The sequence below is a fragment of the Podarcis pityusensis genome, assembly GCF_964106645.2.
Source record: "Podarcis pityusensis genome assembly, chromosome: 5".
Classification (NCBI taxonomy): domain Eukaryota; kingdom Metazoa; phylum Chordata; class Lepidosauria; order Squamata; family Lacertidae; genus Podarcis; species Podarcis pityusensis.
The window spans coordinates 54,628,119-54,653,663 of record NC_138032.1 but is presented as its reverse complement, the minus strand read 5'-3'; the positions used below and the strand labels follow the sequence as shown (position 1 = coordinate 54,653,663).

Genomic DNA, 25,545 nt, shown 5'->3' with positions numbered 1-25,545 from the left:
AAGTTCCATAGTTTCACTATACACTATAAGAAGTAGAACTTTCTTTAATCTGCCCCAAATCTTCCAATATTCAGCTTCATTGGCTGCTGTGTGCACCATCATGTCCATAAGAAGGCCTAGTTCTAGTTGTGATGATTACTACAAGTAATTATTCTTTTTGATAATGCAGTAAAGTACCCAGAACAAGGAGTTGTAGAGTCTGATAATCGGACTGGAGGAGACTTGACTGGACTCTCCTGCTGTGCATCAAACATAAGGTACAAAGATTGCTTTGTCTGAGCGTCATCATCCTGCTGTCAGAAAGAAGAGAGAGGGGAAAAAATTACAGTGCATCTTCTATAAACCGAAGCTTTCAGCCACCTCCATACCCCAAATGAAAAGTGATGAAGTGCTAAAATTTCTCTCCCAATTTTCAGTGGTGCCTCAAAATAATTAAGAAATAAAGCTCAAGTTGTTCAGTTTCCTTGAATTTACATGATCCATGAGACTGGGGTGACTGTGTTCATCTAGGAGCTCAAATAAGAAATCCACAAGTGGAAACTTACAGGTATGGAGGAACCAATCTTCTCCATATATTCTATTTCATAGGAATTGCCATACTCCAGATCTGCAATAAATCAAAAAGTGTGCTTGTTATGGTGGTGGAAGTACTCTTTGAGACAACAACAAAAGCCTAGAGGCTTGCCAGCTGATGCTTTCCTAATGAGCACAAAAATCAAAATTGGCAGATACAACTCAAAACATGCTGAGTATTGATCTCTGCCTGCATATCAATCAGAGCCCAATGGCACAAACAAGGATTATCCAAGCCGTTCATCGTGTAGGTCCTAATGTTAGATATCTTGTCTTCGTCCCCTGCTTTCTTCTTCTCTGAAATGGTCAAACACTTAGATTTTATTTGCCCAGAGTGCTCTTCCCTTCTCTTAAATTAACAATGATGTATACTTGATTGAACTTTCTGTTCTGTACGCTCAAATGGAAAATCATATTCACAAGCTGATGCATTCAAATTATGTCACTTCTATAAACTATGGGGCTTTTATCTAGGAATTGTGGTCCCATTATTATTTCTCTCTTGACATGAAAATGACTGAAGTGATAGGCTGTGAACACTCTAACATGGCAAAGGACCACAGAACAGCCTGGCTGCCCTTAATTATTATGTAAGGCATGGGCTTTCATGTCCTTTCAAAGCAATGTTTTTAATAGGTGCAATATATCAAATCCAATATATGGCATGCCATAAGACCCACATATTCAGCAGTGGGAGGAGAGGTGTGGGAAGGAAATATCTGACTGATGCATGGAAGCAGAGTGATTGTGCCAGGCTTAGAGCCACTTGTTACTTAACAATATGTACCAACCACAACTTCTTTATATTTCACTATGACCGTCATTTAAATGAGGACGTGCCAATTAAGATAGATTGTACATATATTTTGTTCTCAAGCATATATCTTTGGAAGCAGGAACACCTTAGAACAGTGGCAGATGGACTTCATAGTTGTGAGAGCTACTTCTCAGACAACCGAAGTCCACCAACTAGAACAAGGTGCAAAACAGGAGCTCCAAAACAGTCAGGAATTACTTGCCTGATGGGTCAGAGCTGCAGCAACTGCCCCAGACAACATCATATTCTGGTTACCAAGAAGGGGAGGGGGTAGCAGTAGCAGGGTCAGGGCTGTGTGGACACACTGGTCTGGCTTTGCCGTTGACCCACACAACCCTAATCTCACTGCTGCCTCAACCGTTCTCCTTCCAGTAAGTGGCAGAGACACTGCTGCTGGGAGGTTATTGTTGCTGCACTGCCATCACCAGGTGAACCATTCTTGGAAACAGTGTGCCTCACAGGAGCCTCTCAGTCCAGCTAACAGTCCTGCCACACAAAAATCCACTCCTAGTTTTCTCCTATCTCAAAGTTTTCTTCGTCTCAGAAATTTAGAAGAGGGGTAAAAAAGTATTCTTGTGTTTGCAAACAGGAGTCAGAATCCTCACTGAACTACCACAAAAATCACACAGATCTACCTAACAGTAGATCTTGATCTACATTCTGCCCACTGGAGAACTACCAGTGCTATTAGGAACTTCAATTAAACACTTAAAAGGGCACAATGTTAAGGATGAAGTACACAGTGGGAGAGCTGAAAGCACAAGGAGTGTGTGAGCAAAATTACATGTTTGGCAGCAGGACTCAAATCTGGATGAAAATGAGCCCTGTTCAGATGTTCATCATGGGGCATGATTAAAAGAGGAGGAAAGAACATGGAGGAGGGCACTAGCTCTGCTTCGAAAGCCATCTTCCTCCACATGTTCATTTCAGCCATATTAAGAATGCCTGAAGAGGGTAGTCATGTTTGGTGGTAAACATGGATCTAGGAAGCCCAGCTACTGCCAAACAAACTTCAAGGCAATGGGGTGAGGACAAGCATGGGAAGGGTTCTTAAACATTACCTTGTCCGCCATTTCCTCTCTACAATGCCCAGCTTCTTGCCCCTCAAGTACAGTTTCTAGATGCTTGTTTGCCACAGTGAAGGCAAAGCTGATACATGGGAGATGACGGATTGCAAAGGTGAAGAGCTAACCATTTCTCCTATGGCTCTGGTGCTGAAAAACCTGAAACCACACCATCACCCTACGACTTTTCAGCTGTTCAGCAGAGACTGTCTTGCTCCATCCCACTTTGAATTCCACAGCCTAATTCTAAAACAAGCAGCTAAAACCTGGGAGAGGAAGTCCCATTGTATATACGGTAAGCCCTTATAAGTAAATAATGGGCCTCAACAGTTTCCAGCCATTGTTTGGAAGCACATTTCCCTGAAATCAATGGGAATGACTTGTTTTAAGTTTAGAGCAGCAGTGAGGTTTGAACTGTGGTCTCCATTGCAAAAAGTAAGCTTGCATATTCTCCTGAAAGCGAACAGAGTCCAGCATATCACTCTCTAAACACTATGGAGTTCCTTGCATTACAGAATCAGTTCCATACTGGATCTACAGGGGGGTCATATTTATGGCAGGAAGACACCTTTAAACTGCAGATACACAGAATTATGGCTGGCATCCATCAGCAGACCAAATTTATTATTACTGTATTCATTTCCGAATACTTTCGTCACCATTCATGACACTATTTGTCACTTTGAAACACATGTTTGGGAAATCCAGATGCTGTACTGTTTCATGCTTTCCCTAGAAACATTTGGTAAATTGCTTGTGTTGCCTCATGGAGGATGCTTCAGTTCTGTACTCGAGTTACAGAAAATCACACATGGCACAATTAATTGCACGCTCCTATCATTCCAACCCCTAATTTGCCCTGACCATTCTTAGGTTTCTGCCTTTTAAAGGTTCACATACATAAACCAGATGTGAAATGAAAGTCCCTGACAGATCTGTCCAACTTAAAATGACCAGGATTCATTCCCTTCCCCCAATGTGTATCAATGACCAGCAACAAAACATCAGCTACATTAAAAGCACCAATGAAGATTTTGACCACAGTCTAGCAGTACTGATTCATATGTGGCATTCCATAGACACCACAGGTTTCCTGTTCTCATTTGTGAGCAGCAGAGCACTCCTTGTGCGAGGGGGAGAATCCTGCTTTGTGGTGCAATTTCCCTTTGCAGAAGGGAACAAGAAGCCATTGCATTCGGGGCTCTGGATCACATCCTTTGTCTGAAACTTCCACACATTCGATCACCAAGACGTTTCTGTTAATTAAAGGCCTTCCCTTCCATAATCTCATATAAATGTGCTAATTATGATATTTTGACGTGAGAAAATATGTCAGCTCCATACGCTCAATGCACGACAGATGAAACATTTCCTGAAATGTTAAATGCCGAAATGGCAGTGGTTAAAGCTTGAAAGATTCGACATGGATTTTATCTCTCATGGAGAAATTCACACTTGATCTAATAATAAAATCCAGATAGCTGGCAAAGCTATCATGGTTTGTGGTGTGTGTGTGTGTGTGTGTGTATCCAAATGTACAGGGATTTTAACATATAAAACAATGTTAAAAATTAAAAATGAAAGCAGATATTATTTCAAAAGCAACTTTAAGATCAAGCCTAAAAAAGTCAAATCAGTTCTGAAATAAGCTGCAGGCTTGCTTAAGACTATTCCTTTTCTTTTCTTTAACAGCAGTCTTTTGAGGACCTCTTCTAATTGCCTCTGACATCTTGTTATCTGGAAGACACAGCTTTCACGCCCTCTTTGGGTATATACTATTATTACATCAGTTTCAGTCCTTGCGCTATCTCACAGTAGATGCATAAATCATCTCTTCTGGGTTTGATGAGTATTTCATCTTACTCGATTCCAGAATCAATTTGGCAATTCCACTTCTGAAAAAATAATAATGGTGCACCCTATTGTAGAAATGGCTTGGGATTCGCAGAAGATTCAAATGCTTAATTATCCTGAGTAGCCAGATAAGAAGAATTCTAGTGGATTAGCAAATAAACAAACAAGGTGACAAGTGTCATACTCAGTTCATGACAAGTGCCTATTGAAGGTAGCCTTTGATATCAGAAAGATATTCAAAGAAAAATCACAGGTGGTGCAAATGATAGTCGCAGAAAGAATCCTTTAATTACTCTGAAAACTCTCACTGTAGCATGAAGAGGAGTCCAGAAGGAAAGTGTGATTATATTTAAATGATCCCAACAGAGGAATCATTATTTGCTGTAATTAACAGGTAATCTGGGCCACATGTTACCCTGTAGACACAAGAGGCAGGAAAATTAGTATGTAGAGTCACTCTGGGTGTCAGTCTGTTTTGAGTTCAAATCTTGTGTTAAATCATTCTAATTATGATTATAATAATCTGTTTTTCTTTAAGGAAGAACTTGCATTCTGTCTTTCTTTTCTTATTCTAACAATATTTTAAATTACAACTTGAGTATAAGCACCTCAGCCTACACTCATTTTATTCATCACAGTTACATCCTTCCTTTCTTTCAAGGAGCTCAAGGTGGTACGTGGTTCTCTTTCCCCATAACCATATAATGCCCCATAACAGCTCTGGGAAGTGACTGGACCAAGGTGACCTAGAGAGCTTCACAGCTGAGTGGGGATTTGACTCTGTCTCCCTGATCCTGGTCTGACACACAAGCCACTATATCACACTGACTTTCCTTGAGAGAGCAAGACCTAGGGAAGCAGAGTACGGCAGCTGTGAAGGGAACAGCTGGGTGAGACAAACAGGGACTGGAGGAAGCCTGAGGTTACAGCCTCAGTTGCAAGCCCGATATATCAGAGGGAATGTACAAGTGCTGCATATTACAAAAGTGACTCTGTGATGACAAGGGTCCTTTCCACTCACTGGAGTTGAGGAGCCACCAGGCAAAATCTGAAATTAAGGTACCACTATGGGGTCCTGAGGGCTCTCAGGGTGGGTGTGTATGTTATTGGGATTAAGAAATCTGACAAAAGAGCAGGGCCTTCTTAATGGTGGCAAACTCCTTGCAGGACCAATTACTAAGGCAGCTGATCAGGATTAGGCCTTTCAAAAATTAATTAAAACTGGTTTTCTTCCAGAAGGTATTTTGGCTGTGTGGAAGAGATACTTTCAAGGCTGTTGTTAAAATAATTTCTTAATACTGTTTTCGTCTAGAGTTATAAAATGACCTTAGTTAGTTTTATTCTTCTATTATACTTTCATGGGCTGCTCTGGGGACCCTTCAGAGCCAAAGACTGTGGTAGAAATGTAAGAAACAAAACCAAAACACATTGAATTGTAGCTAAACACACTGAACTGTAAAGAAACAAAACCTGCCCTATTCATAGAAAAGGCAGCTGAGTTTCTCAAAATACTACCTACAGCAGCCTTTGTCCACCTGGTGCCCTCCACATGGCTGGGGCTGATGGGAATTTCAGTTGAAAGCATCTGGGAGGGCACCAGGTTGGAAAAGCCTGATCTGCAGATATATGTCTATGTTTATCTATGTGAATGGTCCCTTAACTCAGTCAATGTTACGTTGTTTTACAGGGCAGAGGCAACCCACCCCCTCCAATACTATACCCATTATTATGCAGCAAAAAACAACAACCCCATTTTGTCAAACTGTTCAGTGTGTATTTCATAAGACAGGGATCATGCAGACACACAGAGAACCAGTAACTGACACTAATATTTTGAGAAGCATAAAGTTATGAGTAAAGAGAACTGCAAAACACGAGCTGTGTTTATTGTCCCAGTGATCACAACACAAAGATTCATGTTAAGTAAGTTAAGCACAAATTTATATGTCCCTCTTAATTATGAGCTAATTGGGTTAAATGCACTGTGTATATCTGGTTAAAGACTATCAGGGCTTCCACAATGCTTAAATGCTACCTACACTTTCATCATAATCTTATGGCAGTACTCTGCACATGAAATGCTGCATGGTTAACCCTAATACACCCAAGCTTACATAGTGCACCAGGGAACGGGCGCTGTTAAATCTTTTCTCCCTCTTGTACTATCTTCCAAACACATTTTTAATAATATATGTCCGACGACTGATGCTTACAAGCAGTAGCTAAAAAAATCCCAAGAGCCGGGCCAATTAATGGAGCAGTAATATAAAAAGCAAAATGTGAATGTGGGAGCTCCAACAATGGTGCAGGAAACTGCCTAGAAATAAAAAATTTCATACAATCACTACCAAAGCTAATTACAGTTTGTTACTGACGGCAGGAGTTTTCTGGATCACCTCCAAACATCCCTATGAGGAAACCATATCAGGCAAACAAAGCACTTAAATAGAAGCGAGGCAGTGAATTAAGCTAGATATGCTGGAAGACAACATTAAATGGGATCATTCAACCTGCACTTGAGCAAAGGTAATTAAAAGGCACATTTGCTTCCTTCATCGCTCTCCACATCTGTTTGTTTTTCCCATCTTAAGGAGGGGAAATTGATTCCACCTCTTTCTGCCAGCTTACCTTCTGTAGGAGAGCTGAACTTGGTTTCATTTACAAAAGTCGACAGATCCGATGGCTGGGGATAATCCTGCTTGTCAGAATCTAGATCCACTGTCATGCAAGTCCATTTCTGGTTGCCCACTGAAGAGGCCAGTTTCTCTTCATCTGTTGCATGAACCACAGTGGATACAACAGAGGGTGTTTCGGTTGTAGGCAGTGGCATAGACTCCTGAGAGTAGGGGGAAGAAATGTTAAATAACTATTGTGCTGTAAAGAAAGAAACAATTGTCTCTCCTCTTGTATCTGGCTTCCTTTTACTTTCTTTTTAACTACTTATTCAAGCTTCATAGAGCTTAGGAGAGTGATGGCCAAACTTGGCCCTCCAGCTGTTTTGGGACCACAACTCCCATCATCCCTAGCTAACAGGACCAGTGGTCAGGGATGATGGGAATTGTAATCCCAAAACAGCTGGAGGGCCAAGTTTGGCCATCACTGGCCTAGGATTTCAGCCCTTAAGACACTGTAGTATAGACAGAGCCAGCTCAAGATATTTTGCTGCCTGAAGGACAAGATGGTGTCACCTCCTTGTTCCATATACAGAAGCCAAATGGAGTAGAAGTTGAATCCTAATTCAACACAGCTGATGGAAGAGTGTCCTCCATTAGTACCGGACACAGCAGGCTAATTTAGAGAAGCAAGAACATGCTGTACAACATATACAGCTCTGTCCTCAAACACAGGCCAGGGGGCCTTAGGAGGAACAGCAGGAGGGAGGTACACTATTGCCACTACCATATGCTGCCTGAGACAGTTGTCTCACCTTGTCTAATGCTAGGGCCACTCCAGGCAACAAATATGAATGGACCTTGTTCTCTTACAGATATCTGAGAATCATTGCTTCAATCAATGCTAGGATAAATGACAGGTGAGATGAAGTGGGGCATCATTTGTTTTTGCGATTAGTTCAACTGTGTTATCTAGTGAAGAATTCAATTCTACACAAACTTACTTTTTAAAAAAATCTATTGTTTTAGACCACTCTGTACACAGAAGTGTGGTAGTCCCCTTGTAAAAGAACAGGGTTGATGCTGCCCCCAATAAGGAAATTTTGCTATGCCACAGAACATTCTCACAGTTTGTGGTGGCACTGCAATACCTGCTTTATGAAACCGATTTTGTTACAAATCGTGACAAGTCCATCAGCTGACTGTGTGAATCATGACCAAGGGCTCAGCAACAGAAGAACTAGAGCAATATGCAATCGCTATTGGGGCACTGAAGAACTTTGGAAATCTGTCTCTCTGTCAAACACCATTTCCATTTAATTGATGACATTTCCAAATGATCTAGTCTGCTTGGGATTCCCCACTCTTTATGGCATCAGGTGTCTTTTGGCATTATGGTACCAAATATGGAAAGATGCCTTGCAATCTAGCTCCTCTGCATTTGCTTTTCTTTTAAACTGTTTTTCTATTTTATATATATATATACACACACACACACACACACATACACGTATATATTAATTTGGTCTCTGGGGATGTTCAGCCTTGCTATGCCATTAAGCAAGCTAATCTGCAAATCATTTGCATTTCTTCCCCTTAAGTGCATTCATGTTTACAAGATTTTAAATGTCTTTTTTTCAAGTTTATCAGAGTAAAATCAACTGTACCAGAATCTCTTTCATTTGTTTTTCATTTTTGCTTTGAATACCTATGCTTGAAGTGTTCAAAAGCTTGGATTACAGGTTTTGACTGCTAACTGTTTCAATAGAAAAATGTGTATTTCTATTTTGTTATCAAAAATTATATTAGGTCTGTGATTTTACTTGAAGATGCTGGTTTACTTTCCCTACTGAATTAGTCCCCAAAAGAGAATTGGTTGCCAGACAGTTATCAGGAATTTGCACTGGACCAGTGTCAACAAAAAATCATTTAAATAAAAAAGCTTGTCAGTTCTCTTTACCTGTGAAGGTGCATCAGACAGTGGAGATCGTTTTGGTGACTTTTTCACCCTAAAAGTATCACTGGAAAGAAAATGGAAATTTTGAGTATGGTGAGCTGTGGAAAACCAAGAGTGTTTAAGAACAGTGCAGAGTTAAAGAAAATACCACCATGTAAAACTTTCCTGCTGCAGAAAGCTTAAGCATTCAAGCATCAAGGAGGAGCATGCCATGACCCTCACTTTTGTGTCATGCACTTTTGGATTAGTCCACAGCATTCTGAGCCAAACATTGCTTCATAAAATGTTGAAATAATGGAAACAGGAGCCTTCAATTACAGCAGTAAGAATTTGTGATTTTCCAACAGAGCAATTCTGCAAAACCTGGGCCAACACTTAGAATTTGATCAAACAGCAATGGATTAATTTGCATCAGCATCCTGTGCTAGCAAACATACAACTAGTTCTTTTCTTAAAAAACAAACAAAACAAAACTATCTATCACCCATTCTCTGTCTTCCTTAGTTTTGTCCCTAAATCAATCTGGCCAGAGTTCACTTTTATTCCCACTTAACAGATGAGGAAACTGAGGTTGTGAAATACTGAAGGGCATGCAATTTGGTCGTGACAAAGATGAGAAAATATCAAGTCTATATCAAATATCAACTCTCCAACCCTGGCTGTCACGGATATTTATTTATGAATCCCTTTTTATAGCTGGCAATGTTTTCCTTCACTAAAAACATGGCCTATAATAAATATATATATCTAATTTACCTGCTGGAATAACATGTTGTTCCAGCCTAAAACAACTAACTGTGTCACCTTACTCATCTTCCCTCAGCAGACACTACACACAGAAGCTTATGAAGAGGATAGTCCTAGACAGAGCCTAATCTTTCAAGTGAAGACAGTGCTTAAGATTCAGGTTTTAGGGCCAGCTTTTGTAGCAGGAAGAGAAAAGAAGGGAAATTAACCAGGTACTATAGAATGGTCATACATACATCACTGGCTGAGCAAAACTCAGCTATGTCCCACTTAGTGGCAAGCCAAGAGCTTACCTGGTTGTACATGACACACACTGAATAGCAGTGCATTACTTATAAAAACATATTTACTACACCTCTTCACTGTCACAGAAAGCAAAAACAAAACATAAAAACCCCCACCCATTGTTCTTCATCTTTAAAAAGTGTGAATGTGCAACAAATGCAAAAAGTGTGATTTGCCATGGCTCCATGGATCAAGGCAAGTCATTGTGGTGGATAACTGGCAGAATCCAACCCCCTGCCTGATTTGCAAAGCTGTGACATGCCATTTGCGGACTTTTAACTACACAAATAAAAATTTTAATAATTAAACTGGAAACATGAAACTGGGGGGGGGGGTGCATCATGAGTTTATTTAACAGGAATAATTGTTTTGTTCAAGCTTATCCACAAACATGCAGCTTCCCTTTCATGTAACAAATGTGGTGTAAATTGGTAAAACAGTTTAAAACAGTTTACTTGATTCTGAAGCTATGATGCCCAGCGATAACGAATGAAACCCACAACCCAAATTAGCAGAAATGAAATGAAATGAAATGAAATGAGGCATTCCTGTCCATAACAAGCACATTTAGGGTTAAAATTACTTACAACAGAGAACATACAGACATCACATCTTCAACCATCCTAAGACAAGTAAGACAAAAGAGAGAGACAGACAGACAGAAGGAACTGACTGACACAAAGGAGACACTCCATTAATTGCATTTGTGGAAAATCACCACGGGTTGTTTCTGCTTCAGGAAACCCACACCTTGTCCTAAAACATTGGTAGCAAACCTGAAAAGGTTCAGCCTTCCAAGGTCATAGCTGAAATCAGGTGAACTAAAACACCCTGTTAAAATGCTTAAATCTGATCAATGAGACTTGCTGTTCTTGGATTATGCCCAACATCTTTATCCAGGGGTGGGGAGAGAATTAGAGAGAATGTGTCTTTCCCCTCTAATCCAAATGCTTTCTTCTTCCATAAAAGCTACTTTTCAAAGCTGATGTCTATCCCTGCCACTTCAAACACTAGCAGTGGGTTACCTTCACAAGCTTCTGGGTGGCTTAGCTTAATTGCACGGGATGCATAAATGAGAAAGGGCACCGATAAGGTTTCAGGGAAAACAAATTGTGGTACTTAGTTGCCATTGACATAGACAAGCTATACTTGTAGAAAGTTGCAAAAGGGTGACAGTTGCAGTCACTTGTAACTTTCTTTTGAGCAGAGCATTCAGAGGGTGTGGGAGATGCCCATAGGCTGTTTTCCCCCCTCCGCTCAAGATTATCAGAAATGCTTTTCCTCCTGCAGGAAGAAAGGAAGCTGGGATGAGAATTTTGAATTGGGGAAAAAATTGCGTGGGGAATTAAGCAGATACACCTCCTCCGCTGCTCCACTTAGGATTGCAACTTCCTGTGGCTATTTCCCCTTTTAAAAAAAGAACCCATTAACAGGAAGTTGCACACAAACACAAAAGAGAATTTACTTAACCCTGCATTTAAAATATATACACACACAACACACATCTACAAACGTCCTTATGAATCAGAGATAGGGAATCTGTAGGCCCTCTAGATGTTGCAGGATGGCACCTCTCATCATTGCTGACCAATGGCCATGCTTCCTAAGGCTGGTGGAAACCTGCCACACCTAGAGGTTCTCATCCCTGTTCTAAATTTTCATAGGCCTTAGCTACTGTGGAATTTGAAATCTTGACAGCTCAACTTAAAAACACACACACACAAAACCAACTACTGCATTTTTTGTGTGACAAAAGGTGTGAAAATACAGCTTTACTCTCCTCAGTACTTGTCAGCCTGAATGCCATCTCTTTTCAGCAAGATGATTTTGAAAGCTGACACCACTCACATCAAAACATATGTCCCCTGAGATGCTTCCCTGCCATCAAACAGCTTCCTAAGACTGAGATCTAAAATGGGGCACTGTTTTTGAAGCTAGATCAGCCTAGATGCTTTAAATTTTGGATAAAGGCCACTGGATCAACTCTTTAAAATGTTTGAATATTTAAAATAGAAAGATACATGTAATATGTCCTCAACAGCAATTGGTTGATCCCTTAACTTTTCTTTTCTTTTCTTTTAACAGTAAATGTAAATAGAGCATATTTCACTTTGCTACTTGTAAGGAAGGCAGCTGGTTATAACTAAAACTGCTGTGTTCAAGAATGATGGACAAAAATCAGTGAAATATGATATGCACATATACTTTTATCTTGATTTAGCTACAGTTCTGGCATACTTGCAAATTGATGGTTTACCTATTTTAGTTAACAGCTTCCTGTCTTATTTTTCCTGTTTAAACTGGACAAAGATTGCAATGAATTCTTCAATATCTCTTGTGAGACACAGCTTGCAAACTTCTCATTCACAAACATACATGACTTTGCAGAGTGATCAAGCAAGGTTTTGTTTGGCTGCAAATCCTCCTCAGTGCTGTTAGCAGGAGGCAAATCTTGGTGAAACTAACTAAAACACATAGATTAACCCTTTTGAAATATACTCAGAGTCGCAAAGTGATTTCATGCTCTTTATTCAGCTCATAGTGGTGAGGAGGAATGAATCAATGTCCCCTCACAGTATCTGCTTTATATACATTATTTACACAATGGGCTGCACATGATTGGCTAATTCTGGAATTCTACTGTAAGCCAATCAGGTTGTGGATTCACTTCTATCTGGAGCAGGATTGGGTGGTTCCTGCCAACCAATCATACTGCTGCATTGTTCTAGGACCAATCAGACTGCTGCATTCTGAATCCTATTGTTCTAGGACCAATCAGACTGCTGCCTTTTGGATCCTATTGTTCTAGGACCAATCAGACTGCTACAGTTTGGATCCTATTCAACTCAGTACATAACACCCCTCCCCTCTAAGTTCCAGTCCTGCCCGGGAGGTCGCATTCATAGTCCTCAAGGTATGCCGGCGGCCTACGTGTGCGTTGTGGCCTGGGGTGTTCCCTGGTCCGGGCTCCGGGTTCTGGCTCGTGTTCCAAGGATGCTGGCTGTGATGCGGCTGTTTGGTCTGGTGCAACCGGCTCGCTCAGTCGTGGTTCTGGTTCCGGTGTCCTTTCGGCCTCACGGGTCCTCTCTGTATTTACTGATTCTGCCTCTCCTGCTGGCCCCTCCTGCTCTATGGGCCTCACTGCCCCGCTGTTCCCTTGGGACTCCTCTGACCTGTCCTCCTCCTGGTTTTCTCCCGGGAATCGTCGCCGTATCTGGTCGCAGTGGCGGCGCCAGCATTGCCCCCCATCCGTTAGCACCTCGTACGACACGGGGCCAGTGACCCTGGTGATTGTGGCGGGTACCCATGCTGGGCCTGCCCCAAAATTCTTTGCGTACACTGGGTCCTGGGCCTCGAAGGTCCGGGGGTTCCTGCCTTCCCCCACCACTACCTCATCCTGAGCTCTATCGGGGTGAAGGCGGTCCAATCTGATTGCAAGGCGCCGACCCATTAGTAGTTCAGCGGGGCTCCGGCCAGTCGTTGAGCTGGGGGTGCTGTGCTGTGCTAGAAGGAATGTGGCAAGGCGGTACTCCCAGTCCCCTTGCGTCATGCGGCGAAGGGTGTCCTTGGTGGTCCGCACCATGCGTTCTGCTTGGCCATTGGTGGCAGGGTGGAACGGCGCCGAACGGATGTGGCGGATGGCGTTCTGCGCTGTGAAGGTTTGGAATTCTCCTGACGTAAATGCAGTCCCGTTGTCTGAGACGAGAGTGTCAGGGAGCCCGTGGGTTGCAAACAGCCTGCGTAGTACCCGGATGGCTGCGGACGTGGAAGTGGACGGTACCAGTGCGACTTCCAGCCATTTGGTGTAGGAGTCCACCACTATGAAGAATGTTTTCCCCTGAAAGGGGCCAGCGAAATCCACATGCAGGCGTGACCATGGTGCTCGGGCGGACTCCCAGGACTGGACTGGGGCCCTTGGGGGATCTGGGCGGGATTCTTGGCAGGCCTGGCAGTGTTTGACCCAGGCCTCTATCTCTCCATCGATCCCCGGCCACCACACATAACTCCTGGCAAGGGCCTTCATTCTTACTACCCCTGGATGTGTCTCGTGTAGGGCTGTGAGGACCCTTTTGCAGAGGGGCTGGGGAACAACGACTCTGCTTCCCCATAACAGGCACCCCTTGTGGGCCGACAGTTCATGTTTGCGGGTTGTGTAGCCGGCGAATTCTGGCCCGGGGCTGCTGCTGGGCCATCCCCTCCACACCCAGTCCAGGACCCGGGAGATGACCCTATCTTTCTTGGAATGGTGTGCAACTTCTTGTGCCTGAATGGGGCGGTCGGGAAGCAGCTCCAGGCTCATAACCTCTTGTGCAGGTGCTGGGTCAGGGCCTGTTTCCGGTAGTGGTAGCCTGCTGAGGGCGTCCGCATGGCCCATCGCCTTCCCAGGTCGGTGAATCAGTGCATACTGGTAGCTGGCAAGGAAAATTGACCACCTGAGGACGCGAGGAGACAGCACTTGGGGGGTCTGCTTTTCGGGGGCAAACAAGCCAAGCAACGGCTTGTGGTCAGTCACCACGGTGAAGGGCCGCCCGTACAAGAAATCATGGAATTTTTTTACTCCCTTTACGATTGCCAGACCCTCCTTGTCGATTTGCGAGTAGTTCCGCTCGGTTGTGTTGAGTGTCTGGGAAAAGTACGCCACCGGTACCTCTCTTCCATCCGGGAGTTGGTGCCCCAGGACAGCTCCAATGCCATAGGGTGAGGCGTCGCATGCTAGCACCACCGGCAGCCTCTCGTCGAAGTGTGCCAAGACCGAGTTTGAGACAAGCAAGTCCTTGACTGCCTGGAATGCGGCCTCCTGGCGCTGGCCCCACACCCAAGGGGCCCGCTTGTCCAGGAGTCTGTGTAGGGGCTCCGCTACCGCCGCCTTGTGGGGAAGGAAGGAATGGTAAAAGTTCAATAGTCCCAAGAAGGCCTGAAGTTCAGTCTTGCTCTTGGGCGCTGGGGCATCACAAATGGCCCGTACCTTGTCCCCAGTCGGGTGGACCCCTTCTGCGTCCACCATAAATCCCAGAAAGTCCACCTGAGGCACTCCTAGTAGACATTTTTCCCGCTTCACCTTGAGACCCGCCGTCTGGAAACGGTGCAGAACGGTGCGGAGGCGGTCCTCAAACTCCTCTGGTGTGGGGCCGGCAATCAACACATCATCGAAGAAGGGGGTGACGCCAGGAATCCCTTTAAGGAGAGAGTCCATTATATTCTGGAATATGCCTGGTGCCACGCTGACACCGAATTGCAGCCGCTTTACCCTGAACGCTCCTCTGTGCGTCACAATCGTCTGTGCCTCTGCTGTGGCCTCATCTACTGGCAGCTGTTGATATGCTTGGGCCAAGTCCAGCTTGCCAAAAATTTTCGACCCAGCCAGGGTGGCAAGGACATGGCTGACCACTGGCACTGGGTATGCGTGGGCCGTGAGGGCCTTGTTTATGGTACATTTGTAGTCTGCGCAGATGCGGACCGAACCATTAGGCTTGACGGGTGTGACGATTGGGGTTTCCCAGGGAGCATTAGGCACCGGCTCCAGCACTCCTTGCTCTACGAGTCGGTCCAATTCCTCGTCTATACGGGGTTTCAAGGCGAACGGGACCCGGCGGGCCTTGAGCCTGACCGGTCGTACTGCGGGGTCAAGCTGTAGCGCAATGGGGGGGCCCGTATACTGTCCCAATTTCCCATCGAAAACCCCTGGAAATTCCTTGCATATGGCGTCCACGTCCACTTGTAAGCTAGTGTGGTTCACCCCGGTGACAGCTAGCCCCAGTGGTCCAAACCATGCCAATCCCAGTAAGCTAATGTAGGGGCCCTTGACCACAAGCAAGTCCAGTTGCCGCGTCCGCCCTCGGTATTGCACCCTGAAGGTCCCCACCCCCATTGTGGGGACCTTACGTTTCTGGAAGTCCCGGAGGGTGAATGGGGCCGGCCTGAGTTTGGGACCCCCAGTGGGACACAGTTTCCTTAAGGTCCTTGCCGAGATTATGGATAGAGTTGAACCCATGTCAAGCTCCATGCGGCATGGGGCCCCCTCTATCTGTACCTCTACATAAATTTTCTCTACGTTGGGGTGGGGCAACTGGTATACCTGGAAGTCCGTGAGCTCCGTCGAGTTGCCTTGGTGCGTTGGGCCCCGGGACCTGGGGCTCTTGGATTGGTCATCTGATGCCTGGTGTCGGGTGGGCCGAGCCCGACACACCCGGGCGATGTGTCCCGATTTTCTGCACTGCCTGCACTCTGCGTTGCGGAAACGGCAGGTCCTCCTCTCGTGACTCTCCCCGCAGCTTGCGCAGTTCCCTCCTTCTCGTCGAGGCAGCTGTGGTCTGTGCGCTGCTTGAGTGCGCTGCTGTACTCGGTGCACCTCCTCCCTGTCGGATCCTGAGTCGTCGGTGAGGTCTTCATGGTGGACCCTCGGTTGGGATGGCAGGCTCGGCCGTGCCTCTTGGGTCGACCTCTCGGCAGCTTCTGTTGCCAGGGCCTCCTCCAGAGCGACCTGGAACGTTAGGTCCTTCTTAGCGTAGAGGCGTCGTTGCAGCTTCTCATCCTTCAGGCCACCGACGAGGCGGTCACGAAGCATGTTCTCCAGCTCTGAGAAGTTGCAGAACCGGGCGGCTTGGCGGAGAGAGGTCACAAACCCAGTTATGGTTTCCCCAGGGGCTTGCCGCTTTGCGTAGAAGGCATTTCGACGAGCCACCACTGAGGGCTGCGGCGAAAAGTGCCCCTTCAGCTGTTCCATTATTGTTTTGTATGGAACAGTAGCGACGTCTTCAGGCGCAAGGAGAGCCCGGGCGATTTCAAACGTCTCCTCTCCGCAGACGCTGAAGAATATCGCCCTCTTCTTGGCGTCTTCTTCGTCGGTGACCCCTTTGGCTTCTAGGAGGAAGGTGAAACGGGAGGCGTACGCTTCCCAGTCTCCAGATGCTGGGTTGAATGGCGAGAAGCTGCTGTTGGCTGCCATTCTGAGTTCCTTGTGCCCCGGAGCTGAAGCCTGGATACACGGTGCGAGGCAGCGGTGCGGCAGTTGGCGGTGCTGCGGTGCTGTGTGTGGCAGTCAGCTCAGCGGGATCCCATCCTCGTCGCCCGTGAAATATACTCAGAGTCGCAAAGTGATTTCATGCTCTTTATTCAGCTCATAGTGGTGAGGAGGAATGAATCAATGTCCCCTCACAGTATCTGCTTTATATACATTATTTACACAATGGGCTGCACATGATTGGCTAATTCTGGAATTCTACTGTAAGCCAATCAGGTTGTGGATTCACTTCTATCTGGAGCAGGATTGGGTGGTTCCTGCCAACCAATCATACTGCTGCATTGTTCTAGGACCAATCAGACTGCTGCATTCTGAATCCTATTGTTCTAGGACCAATCAGACTGCTGCCTTTTGGATCCTATTGTTCTAGGACCAATCAGACTGCTACAGTTTGGATCCTATTCAACTCAGTACATAACACCTTTGGAAATGTAAAATGTCACAAAACATAAGCTATTGTATATTTTGCATACTGTGTGTAAGAATAGAAGCTTAGTGTCACAGTGGGATTCTGTAAGCAACAAAAAATATTGATAGACCCATCTCCTCACAGAGGCAGTATGAGGTTAGCAACATCAAATCTTCTAGCTGTTAACACCAGTGAACTAGTCTGACATTTGGCTTTTATTTGGGAGTCAGGGATTACTTCCTGGTCCATTCTTGTCTACTGCTGTATGGCAGCTTCAATGGCTAGTCTCCCTGTAGTTCTCTCTTTTGGACAAAGCCGAACACTGTAATGTCAGCTAAATCCACACTCAATATCCCTCAGGTCACCAATTCAAGGCCCACTGTGGAACAATTGTTCAAGCCCCTCTAAGGAAATGTAATAGCTACAATATTCAAGGTGTGTGGAGCTATGGAAAAGAATTAAAAAGAAAGGTTGGGGTGTCCCAGAAAGGGTGCCATTTATCTTGCAAGACCCTGGAAACAGCAACCTTAAAGAAGCTGTATTCTTGAGAAAACAATAGGTTGCTCTCAGAACTGTCTAATACTTCTAGTAGGAAGCATAGCTGTCTCTATGGTGAACTCAAATGGGGAAATGAGCTAAGAATGGTCACATAGCATGGTCTGTTGCAGTAACCAACTATATGAAAGCTAATGAGGAATATAGGGAATCTGGTCACGGCCTGGGTAGGAGATTTCCCCAATGTACCCCGTCTTAAGTTCCAAGATGGAAGAAAGGTGAAGCATAAATGAAGTAAGAGTTAAAGAAGGTCTCACCCATAATCACACCTTGTATCTTGTAGAATAGCCTTGTACCATTAAAGAAATCACATTCTTATCATACTCTCCACTTTACCAAGCCCAAACATATACCATCCCAAAATATTACACAGGCTTTATTTTGACAACCAGAGAACATTTTGTGCCTGAGGAGTTTCAGGGAATTCAAGGTACTTTTGAAATGTCATAATGTTCGAAGCATAAGACCCTGCACACTACATCATCTTCAAAAAGCAAGGTTGCAGTCCTTTACACACTTAATCCCATTGGACTCAACAGGGCTTTCTGCCCATTCACATTAAACCATAGTTTAAACTAAACCATGGTTTAAAAATGTGATGTGCAAACTAGCTATTTCTCTTGCCAAACACACTATAATACAAATGTAATCACCAAAATGTTACCAACAGTTTCATATTTCATTAATAAAGGTAAAATCCCCATCTGAAACAATATCCTACAGTCTGAAGTGAAACCTCCAGGAAGTATTCCTCCAAACCACTAACCCAAGAGCAGCTCTACTTAAAGAATGGCATGAACTCGCAAAACAGAATAAACTCACTTCAGTCGCATTTGTGGTTTCTTGGTTAAACGATACATCTCCACACAATATGCCAGCCACTAAAACCAGCAGAACTACTCTGGAGAGAGACTGTCTTTTGATTATGTGAACAGCTTCCTTCAAGTTCAATTCTGCATAAATTTTATCCACATGATTTAAGGCTTTACAGATTAGCCCTTAATCCTGAGAACAGTTCTTATTATTCCACTGAATTGATAAGCTGTATCACATACCACTGCCACATGGAATCAGGAAGAAAAGTATATGTATTTTATGAAAAATTATTTGAAGGTCTTTGCTGAGCATGATGGGATTCTGGAAGAAACCCGTCTGAAAAGTATTGAAATTATCTCAGCTTTAACTGCAGGTCTGAGTACCCATCATTCATTTAAATGGAAGCAATTTCTGCCAGACACGTTAAATCTCATCGGATGCAGACATAGTTAAGGAGGCAACTGTTCTCTGAAGTGGAACACCTTACACATTTGGCAAAATTAAAGCCTCATTTCTACATGCTGTGAAATGAACAGGGGTTGAGTTGCCAAGCCTTATCAAAACCAATAGAGGAAGACCATAAAACAAAAGAGAACAAAACTGTAATGCTTCCAGCACCAAAGATTGCTAGAGAAGGAAGCGCTGAAGTAGCAATGAAAATAGTTCATCACTAGTTTTGTTCTCCTGTAATATACTCATAACACAACATGCTGCATAAATGTAAACACAGTCATACCTTGGAAGTCGAACGCAATCTGTTCCAGAAGTCCGTTCGACTTCCAAAACACTTGGAAACCAAAGCACAGCTTCTGATTGGCTGTAGGAAGCTCCTGTCAGAAGTTTGGCTTCCAAAAAAACGTTCAAAAACCAGAACGGTTTTGACCATTCAGGAGCCGATTTGTTTGGGAGCCAAGGTGTTTGGGATCCAAGGTACGACTGTATAAGAAAGTGTAGAAGCATTGTCATTTTTGGGTTTTGGGGGGTGGAATCTTATACTGCATATGAATTTTTCTACATTCTGACTTACGTCTTGAGTGGGGTCTTCTTCTTTTTTGCTGGTTTATTTAGGCTGTCCCCTTCCGTTCCATTGATCTCACTGGCATTAGCTGGTATCTCAAAGGAGGCTGGAGACTTTGTGGGAGAGCTAGCTACCTTCAAGGAAGGCTTGAAAGGGTCAATAGAGTCCTCACACACATCTGGATTGAAACTGTACGCCGCTGTTGTTTGCTGAGGCAATTTAGGAGAGTCTTGCATTTTGCAAGTGGAAGAAAACGGGTTGAAGTTGGGATCATCCCATTTGTCGATATCAAAAGTATAAGAGCCTTTGGGAACAGGAATCTCATTTGGATCCACAGGGGCCTTGGTTGGGGTGGTGGGGGCATTGTCAAGTTTCTCCCCAGCCTTTTTAGTCTTTGGCCTCCTCAGTGGCATTTTGGCACCAGGCTTTTTGCCCACTTTTTTGGGCAGAGGCGAGCCTTCGTGTTGCTCTTCGCCACTGCCTTTTTCCTCAGAATAATCGAATTCCAGCCTCACAGATAAGCCTTTCACTGGAGGATCTTCCTGTCCCCCAGTGTCTGATGGGGTCACCTCCACAGCTTCCGGTGCCGTCGTAAGAGGTGGAGGTTTCTTGCTAGCAGGAGGAGAGTCCTGTATTTTGCTGTCTCCAGCACCAAATGTGCTAATCTCATCAACGTTAGTTGGGTCAAACGGACAAGCTGCTGCCTGGGCCTCAGAGGGTTCCTCTTTTTCGGCAGCAGTTTGGACAGGCTCTGGGCACTCAGGTTCTGTCGGCCCCAACCTCTCCTCAGACACTTTTTCTTCACTTGAGGCAACGGAATCTTGGTTGATGTCAGATGTTTCTGGCTCTTTCACCGGTGGGACATCTGGAGGTTTTTTGGCCAACTGTTTTTTCTTTAAGGAAGCTGGCCTAGGCTTCTTTGTGCGCTTAAGAGTACTGGAAGCACTGCTTGAACCAGTACAAAACGTATCTGTTGCTGAACCTGCTGCCTCGCTATTGCCAAGAAAAGATGATCCATCAAAATCACCAGCTTGCAAGCTAAGGGACCGAGACAAAGTCGACCTGGAAATTGGAACGGAGTCTGTGGATTTTCTTCGAACATGTGACTTGGTGTCACAGCTTCTTGTGTCCAGAGAGCTAGAGTCAGCAGTTTGCAAAGAATCTGCAACTTCGATACTATCAAAGTCTAAGTTGTAAGTCCCGCTACTAGCGATGGGCTTGTCCTCATCAAAAACAGTAGAAAATGAGTGGGGAGGAGGATGGAATGGGCTTTCTTCGACCGATTCACTATGTGAAACATCAGCTACTGAGACTGTATCCGAACAAAACCCTAGGGGGGAAAAGGAGAAAGTGATCCGTCAGGAAGGTCTAACTTCAAATAGCTATTGGGTGGGTATACTATTATCTCTACACAATCATATATTGTAGCTGCACCTCCATGGGCAGAAACAATTACATTTCTACTTGCATTCTACCGTCAAGCAGAAAATAGGGCATAAAGAACAAATTGCTAATGGTGATTACTAGCTGTCAGCATTTGAACATCCAGTGGATAAGATGCCCAAGTTTTCCCTTCAACACTCTGGCAATTATTTTACTCTGCGTGGGGTCCAATGAAGCCCATTGGACCCCATGCAGGGCAAAGCCAGAAGAGTATTAACAACTTATTTCAATATTCCAGTAAGGAATTGTGGTTATGTGAATATAGCTGCAGATTAAACTTTTGGTTTCATTTATTTACATGGAAAAGATGACAAAACTTAAAAGAAATTTGAGGGTTAATCATAGGGTCTAAATTCAACTGAAAGAAGAGAAAAGGACAGATGGAAGTTTTAGCCAGGGCACAGTTTGTGGGCAGATGAAGCAGCAGCAGCCTCGCTAAAGCTCAGCAGGTCTAGGGCAAGACCTAAGCTAAGGGGTCAATGCCACTTTGAAGTTCCATGATGGATGAGAGGTGCCATATAAATGTACTAAATAAATTAAATAAAATGCATGCAGTTGCCTGCCTGCTAAAATGGTTTGCTGCCACTTTTATTCATTCACAATTATTGGCAGCTTAACACATGTTTTCTGAAAGTTAGGCTACAAATGGTGGAAGCCTCCATTTGAGCCAAGACAAGCTTGAATTGGGGCCTGATTCAAATTGGGGCCATTTTATATGAAAGATACCGTGTATTTGGAAACACACCCATCCTGCCCCTTATGAAAACCTGCTCAATCATTAAAAACATTATTTGACAAAACAGCCATTATTGTAATATGAAAGATGAGTATTAAACGCTAGTCATTTTCTTGCCCAGACTTGTTACTTAATTAAGTCTTCCCCCTTCAAAATTATTTCCAAAAGTGTGATCATCAAAGAAAAAAATGAAAAAACCAGTGATTAGATTAGTAGAGTATCTCATTCCTTCCCCACTGTGTGAAGTATATTTAAGAACCACAAAGCTGAATTATGGGATAGATGAGACCTATGTGGAATCAGTGTATATATTTTAAGAATTATCAGGTTCAGAGTCATATTGCACAGCTTTTGCATACTTTATACATCATGTTCATAAGAACTAAAGGCCAACAGAATGTCAGGAAGGAAGCCTAGGCCTCCCTCTGATAGGCTAGATCCTCATTTTATTTTATTTTTTAAAAAATAATGTTTTAAATCATTTCCACGGGTTGGTTAGGGAAAAACAAGCCTTAAGTCTTGCATTTTACTCCTGCATTGTGGGTATATACTAAGATCATAAACAGAGAATTTAGCAGGAAGATAAACACAAAGAAGATCTCACAGGGCTGAAACTGATGGAAGGGCACAGATCATAGTTATCGGTCCAGACAATGTGGAACTGCTGTACACATGATAGCATATGTGAGAGGGACAGGAACTCTGGAATTTTGCTCAAAAAAGATGCCAAACTGTGCACTCAGAAAAATGTGCCAAACTACACATGAAGCCCATGACCATGTTCTCCCATGCATTTTTTTTGTGTGTGTAACACACATTTGTACATTCCAAAATACAGAAGCAGTTGTTGTAAGTTCACATTATTCTGCACACAAAAAGAATCCAAGTTTCCCATCAAACCCATCATTAATAGGGTTGATGTGGCTTGATGCAAGGGTGATTTTCCCACTCTGAGGGTTGTGTTTGGCTCTGCTCTTGTTGTGTGCTTTTTAATTAGAGTTACTCTTGCCAGCTGAGCTGCTGTTCATTTTTCACACGATGAGCTCATTTTTGGACACTGATCCACCTCCTGTTAAAGAGACCCTAACAGATCCGTGTAGCTGCTCTGTTTTAATTTAAATGTACACAATGCAATGCAGCTCAACTTTGAGCCTATCCACAGTAAGTCTACAGACCTTGGCCCCAAGTAAGTATGCATGGGATTGTAATCATGTAGCATGATCCTAGACGCACTTACTCCTTCTGTAATTCCTTCTGTGTTCAATAGAACCTACTCAAACAGCGAGGCCATGGGCTACTATCCTATGTTGCTATCTCTCTGGGAGTACATTTACTGAATTTAATAGGACTTATTTCTAGGGAGATATGCATAGAATTGTGTTATCAGTAAAGCAACTCAATTTGAATGATTTAAATCAGGTACCTTGACTGATATGGAGTGGGCTAAACAAATATTAAACGGTATCAGCAGTCACAACACCTGTGCCAACCTCTCAGCTGCTACAGTGCTGCTGCGTTCTAGGATTGGAATAGGGTGGGGTGGCAGCAAGGGCAGGAGAAGACCAAGTTATAGCAATGAACACTTGTGCCCAGTGCCTTCCTGGTGCTCCTCTCCCTTTGCTGGCCCCCTGCCCCACCACAGTCTGGGCGAGTGGGAAGGTGGACAGTGGCAAAGACCCACCTTCTGGGCAACTACCTCTTTCCACATGTTTGCTGATGCACTCAAAAGAACTTTTTAAGGCAGGACTTCCCCTTGTAGAAGCCTTGATGCTTTTCTTCAGCAAGACTTGTTCTTCGATACTTGATCATATAACCTTTAATAATGCTCTTCACCAATTTACCGATAAAGGATGTTAGGCTAACTGAACTGTACTTTCCTGGATCCCCTTTTAAAAATCAGTGTTATATTGGCTACTCCGAAATGAAGACCAGTTTTAAGCTACATATTTTTGTTAGAACATAAGCAATTTAACATTTCAATTCTTTAACATTCCTGGGTGGGTGTTTTCTTTCTTTCTGCATTATTTATTCAGCTGATGCACGGGTGCAAGCCCCAAGTCCTGAATCGCTAAATGTCTTTTTAGTCTCGCTCCCTTTCTGAAATCCATCTGTTGTGGCTCATGCATTTATAACTTATCTTCTCATGGCCAGAAATGTTAGGAGGAACCTTTACTGAGGATAATGAGTGAATTAATATGTAATGGTATTTCTGGACAGCAGCTTATCAGCCTGGATAGCTCTGTTGGTTAGAGTGTGGTGCTGACAAAGCCAAGGTTGCAATTTTGATCCCTGTATGGGACAGCTGTATATTCCTGCACTGGACTAGATGATCCTCAGGGCCCCTTCCAACTCTACAATTCTATGATTCTGTGATTAAGCCATAGTTTAACATAAGCGGTGTCCTTGGCTTACCACTCATGGTTGTTTTGGAGGAAACAAGCCCCGATCCTGGGCTCCCACAGGGCAAGCCAGACTGTGGCTTGTTTCCTCCCTTACACAGCACAGTCAGCAGCGTGAGAGGAGCGAAGCACGTATATGCATTAAATCATAATTTTTGTTAAACTATGGATTAACCTAATGCAGGAGTGAGTGACAATTTTTGGCATGGCAATCCAGATCCTTTTCACTCCTCCGTGGGCCAGCTTTGACGGGGGGGGGGGGGGAACTATACTCCAGACAATCACCCAATGTCCTTATGATGTCAAATGGTTGACAGGTAAGCTGTGCTGCCCCACCTGTCCAAGTCCCTTGCTCAGTGCTTTCCAACTGCCTGACAACCAGCTTAGAGAGCACCAAATTTGGCCCAAACCAGCTGAGCGGTTCCCCATTCCTGCCAGATGAAACAGGCAAAAATGTGCCTTCTCAAACCATCCCCCCACACTCACAACAGGCTACTCAAATTATTACTAAAAAATGAAGATACAAATCGCCCAATTCTATGTCATCTACTAGCCTATTCCAGAGTCATTCACGGTGTTTGTAACTACAGCTTTAGGAGTGCATGCAAGGCTTAGAAAATGTGGGCTTTTGTTAACTATAGCATTATGACACCACCGTAATAACCCTGTGACATGTATTAATGTAAAGAGGAAAATCTGGCAGAAGGGCTATTGCAGAGAGACTTGAATGATCAAACAATGCAGCTTTGTGGCTATAGAAAGCTTCTTTACACCCTAGCCTTTTGACACCAGAATTGAGTCAGAAATGAAAGGAATGTTGCCCTTTAACTTCAAAGCAGACTCAACAAAGGAGTTTTGCTGCTCATGACATTTAATTGCAGAGGCTGGAGTTTTGCTATTGCATTAAGGAACATATACATCTTACACGTAGAGTCTGGCAGAGACCATACTAGACTTTGGGAACCGAGATGGTCACCAAGGCAAAAATATGAGTTCATCAAATGCTGACAGTACAATTTATATTTCTCACTTTCATGGTAACTTTTGTGGTGCCTTTTTCCATCAAGAGCTTTGCAACAGAGCAGCCTTCAAAGTGTGGCTCCAAGTGGGCATGCCTGAGATTAAGAGTCTTATGCTGCGCTATTTAACCTATTTACCAGTAATAGGAGATCCTCCAAAAGGACGACAGGTAAAGGTAAAAAATAGGAGTGTTATAAAACATAACTGCAACATGAAAAC

General features: G+C 43.9%; 1 protein-coding gene across 13 annotated transcripts in view; it reads right to left on the bottom strand.

Annotated features, from left to right (window-relative positions):
- Positions 1-25,545, bottom strand: part of TACC2 (transforming acidic coiled-coil containing protein 2) — a 168,364-nt gene that overhangs the window by 27,457 nt on the left and 115,362 nt on the right. For 12 of the 13 annotated variants that reach the window (XM_081005179.1, XM_081005173.1, XM_081005178.1 and 9 more), the window contains 5 exons: positions 19,738-21,058; positions 8,881-8,941; positions 6,937-7,144; positions 546-607; positions 178-293 (listed from right to left, as the gene is read on the bottom strand). In XM_081005179.1, the coding sequence (XP_080861305.1) occupies positions 178-293; positions 546-607; positions 6,937-7,144; positions 8,881-8,941; positions 19,738-21,058 (1,768 nt within the window). The remainder of the gene's footprint in view (positions 1-177; positions 294-545; positions 608-6,936; positions 7,145-8,880; positions 8,942-19,737; positions 21,059-25,545) is intronic. The other variant, XM_081005180.1, reaches the window with a different exon arrangement.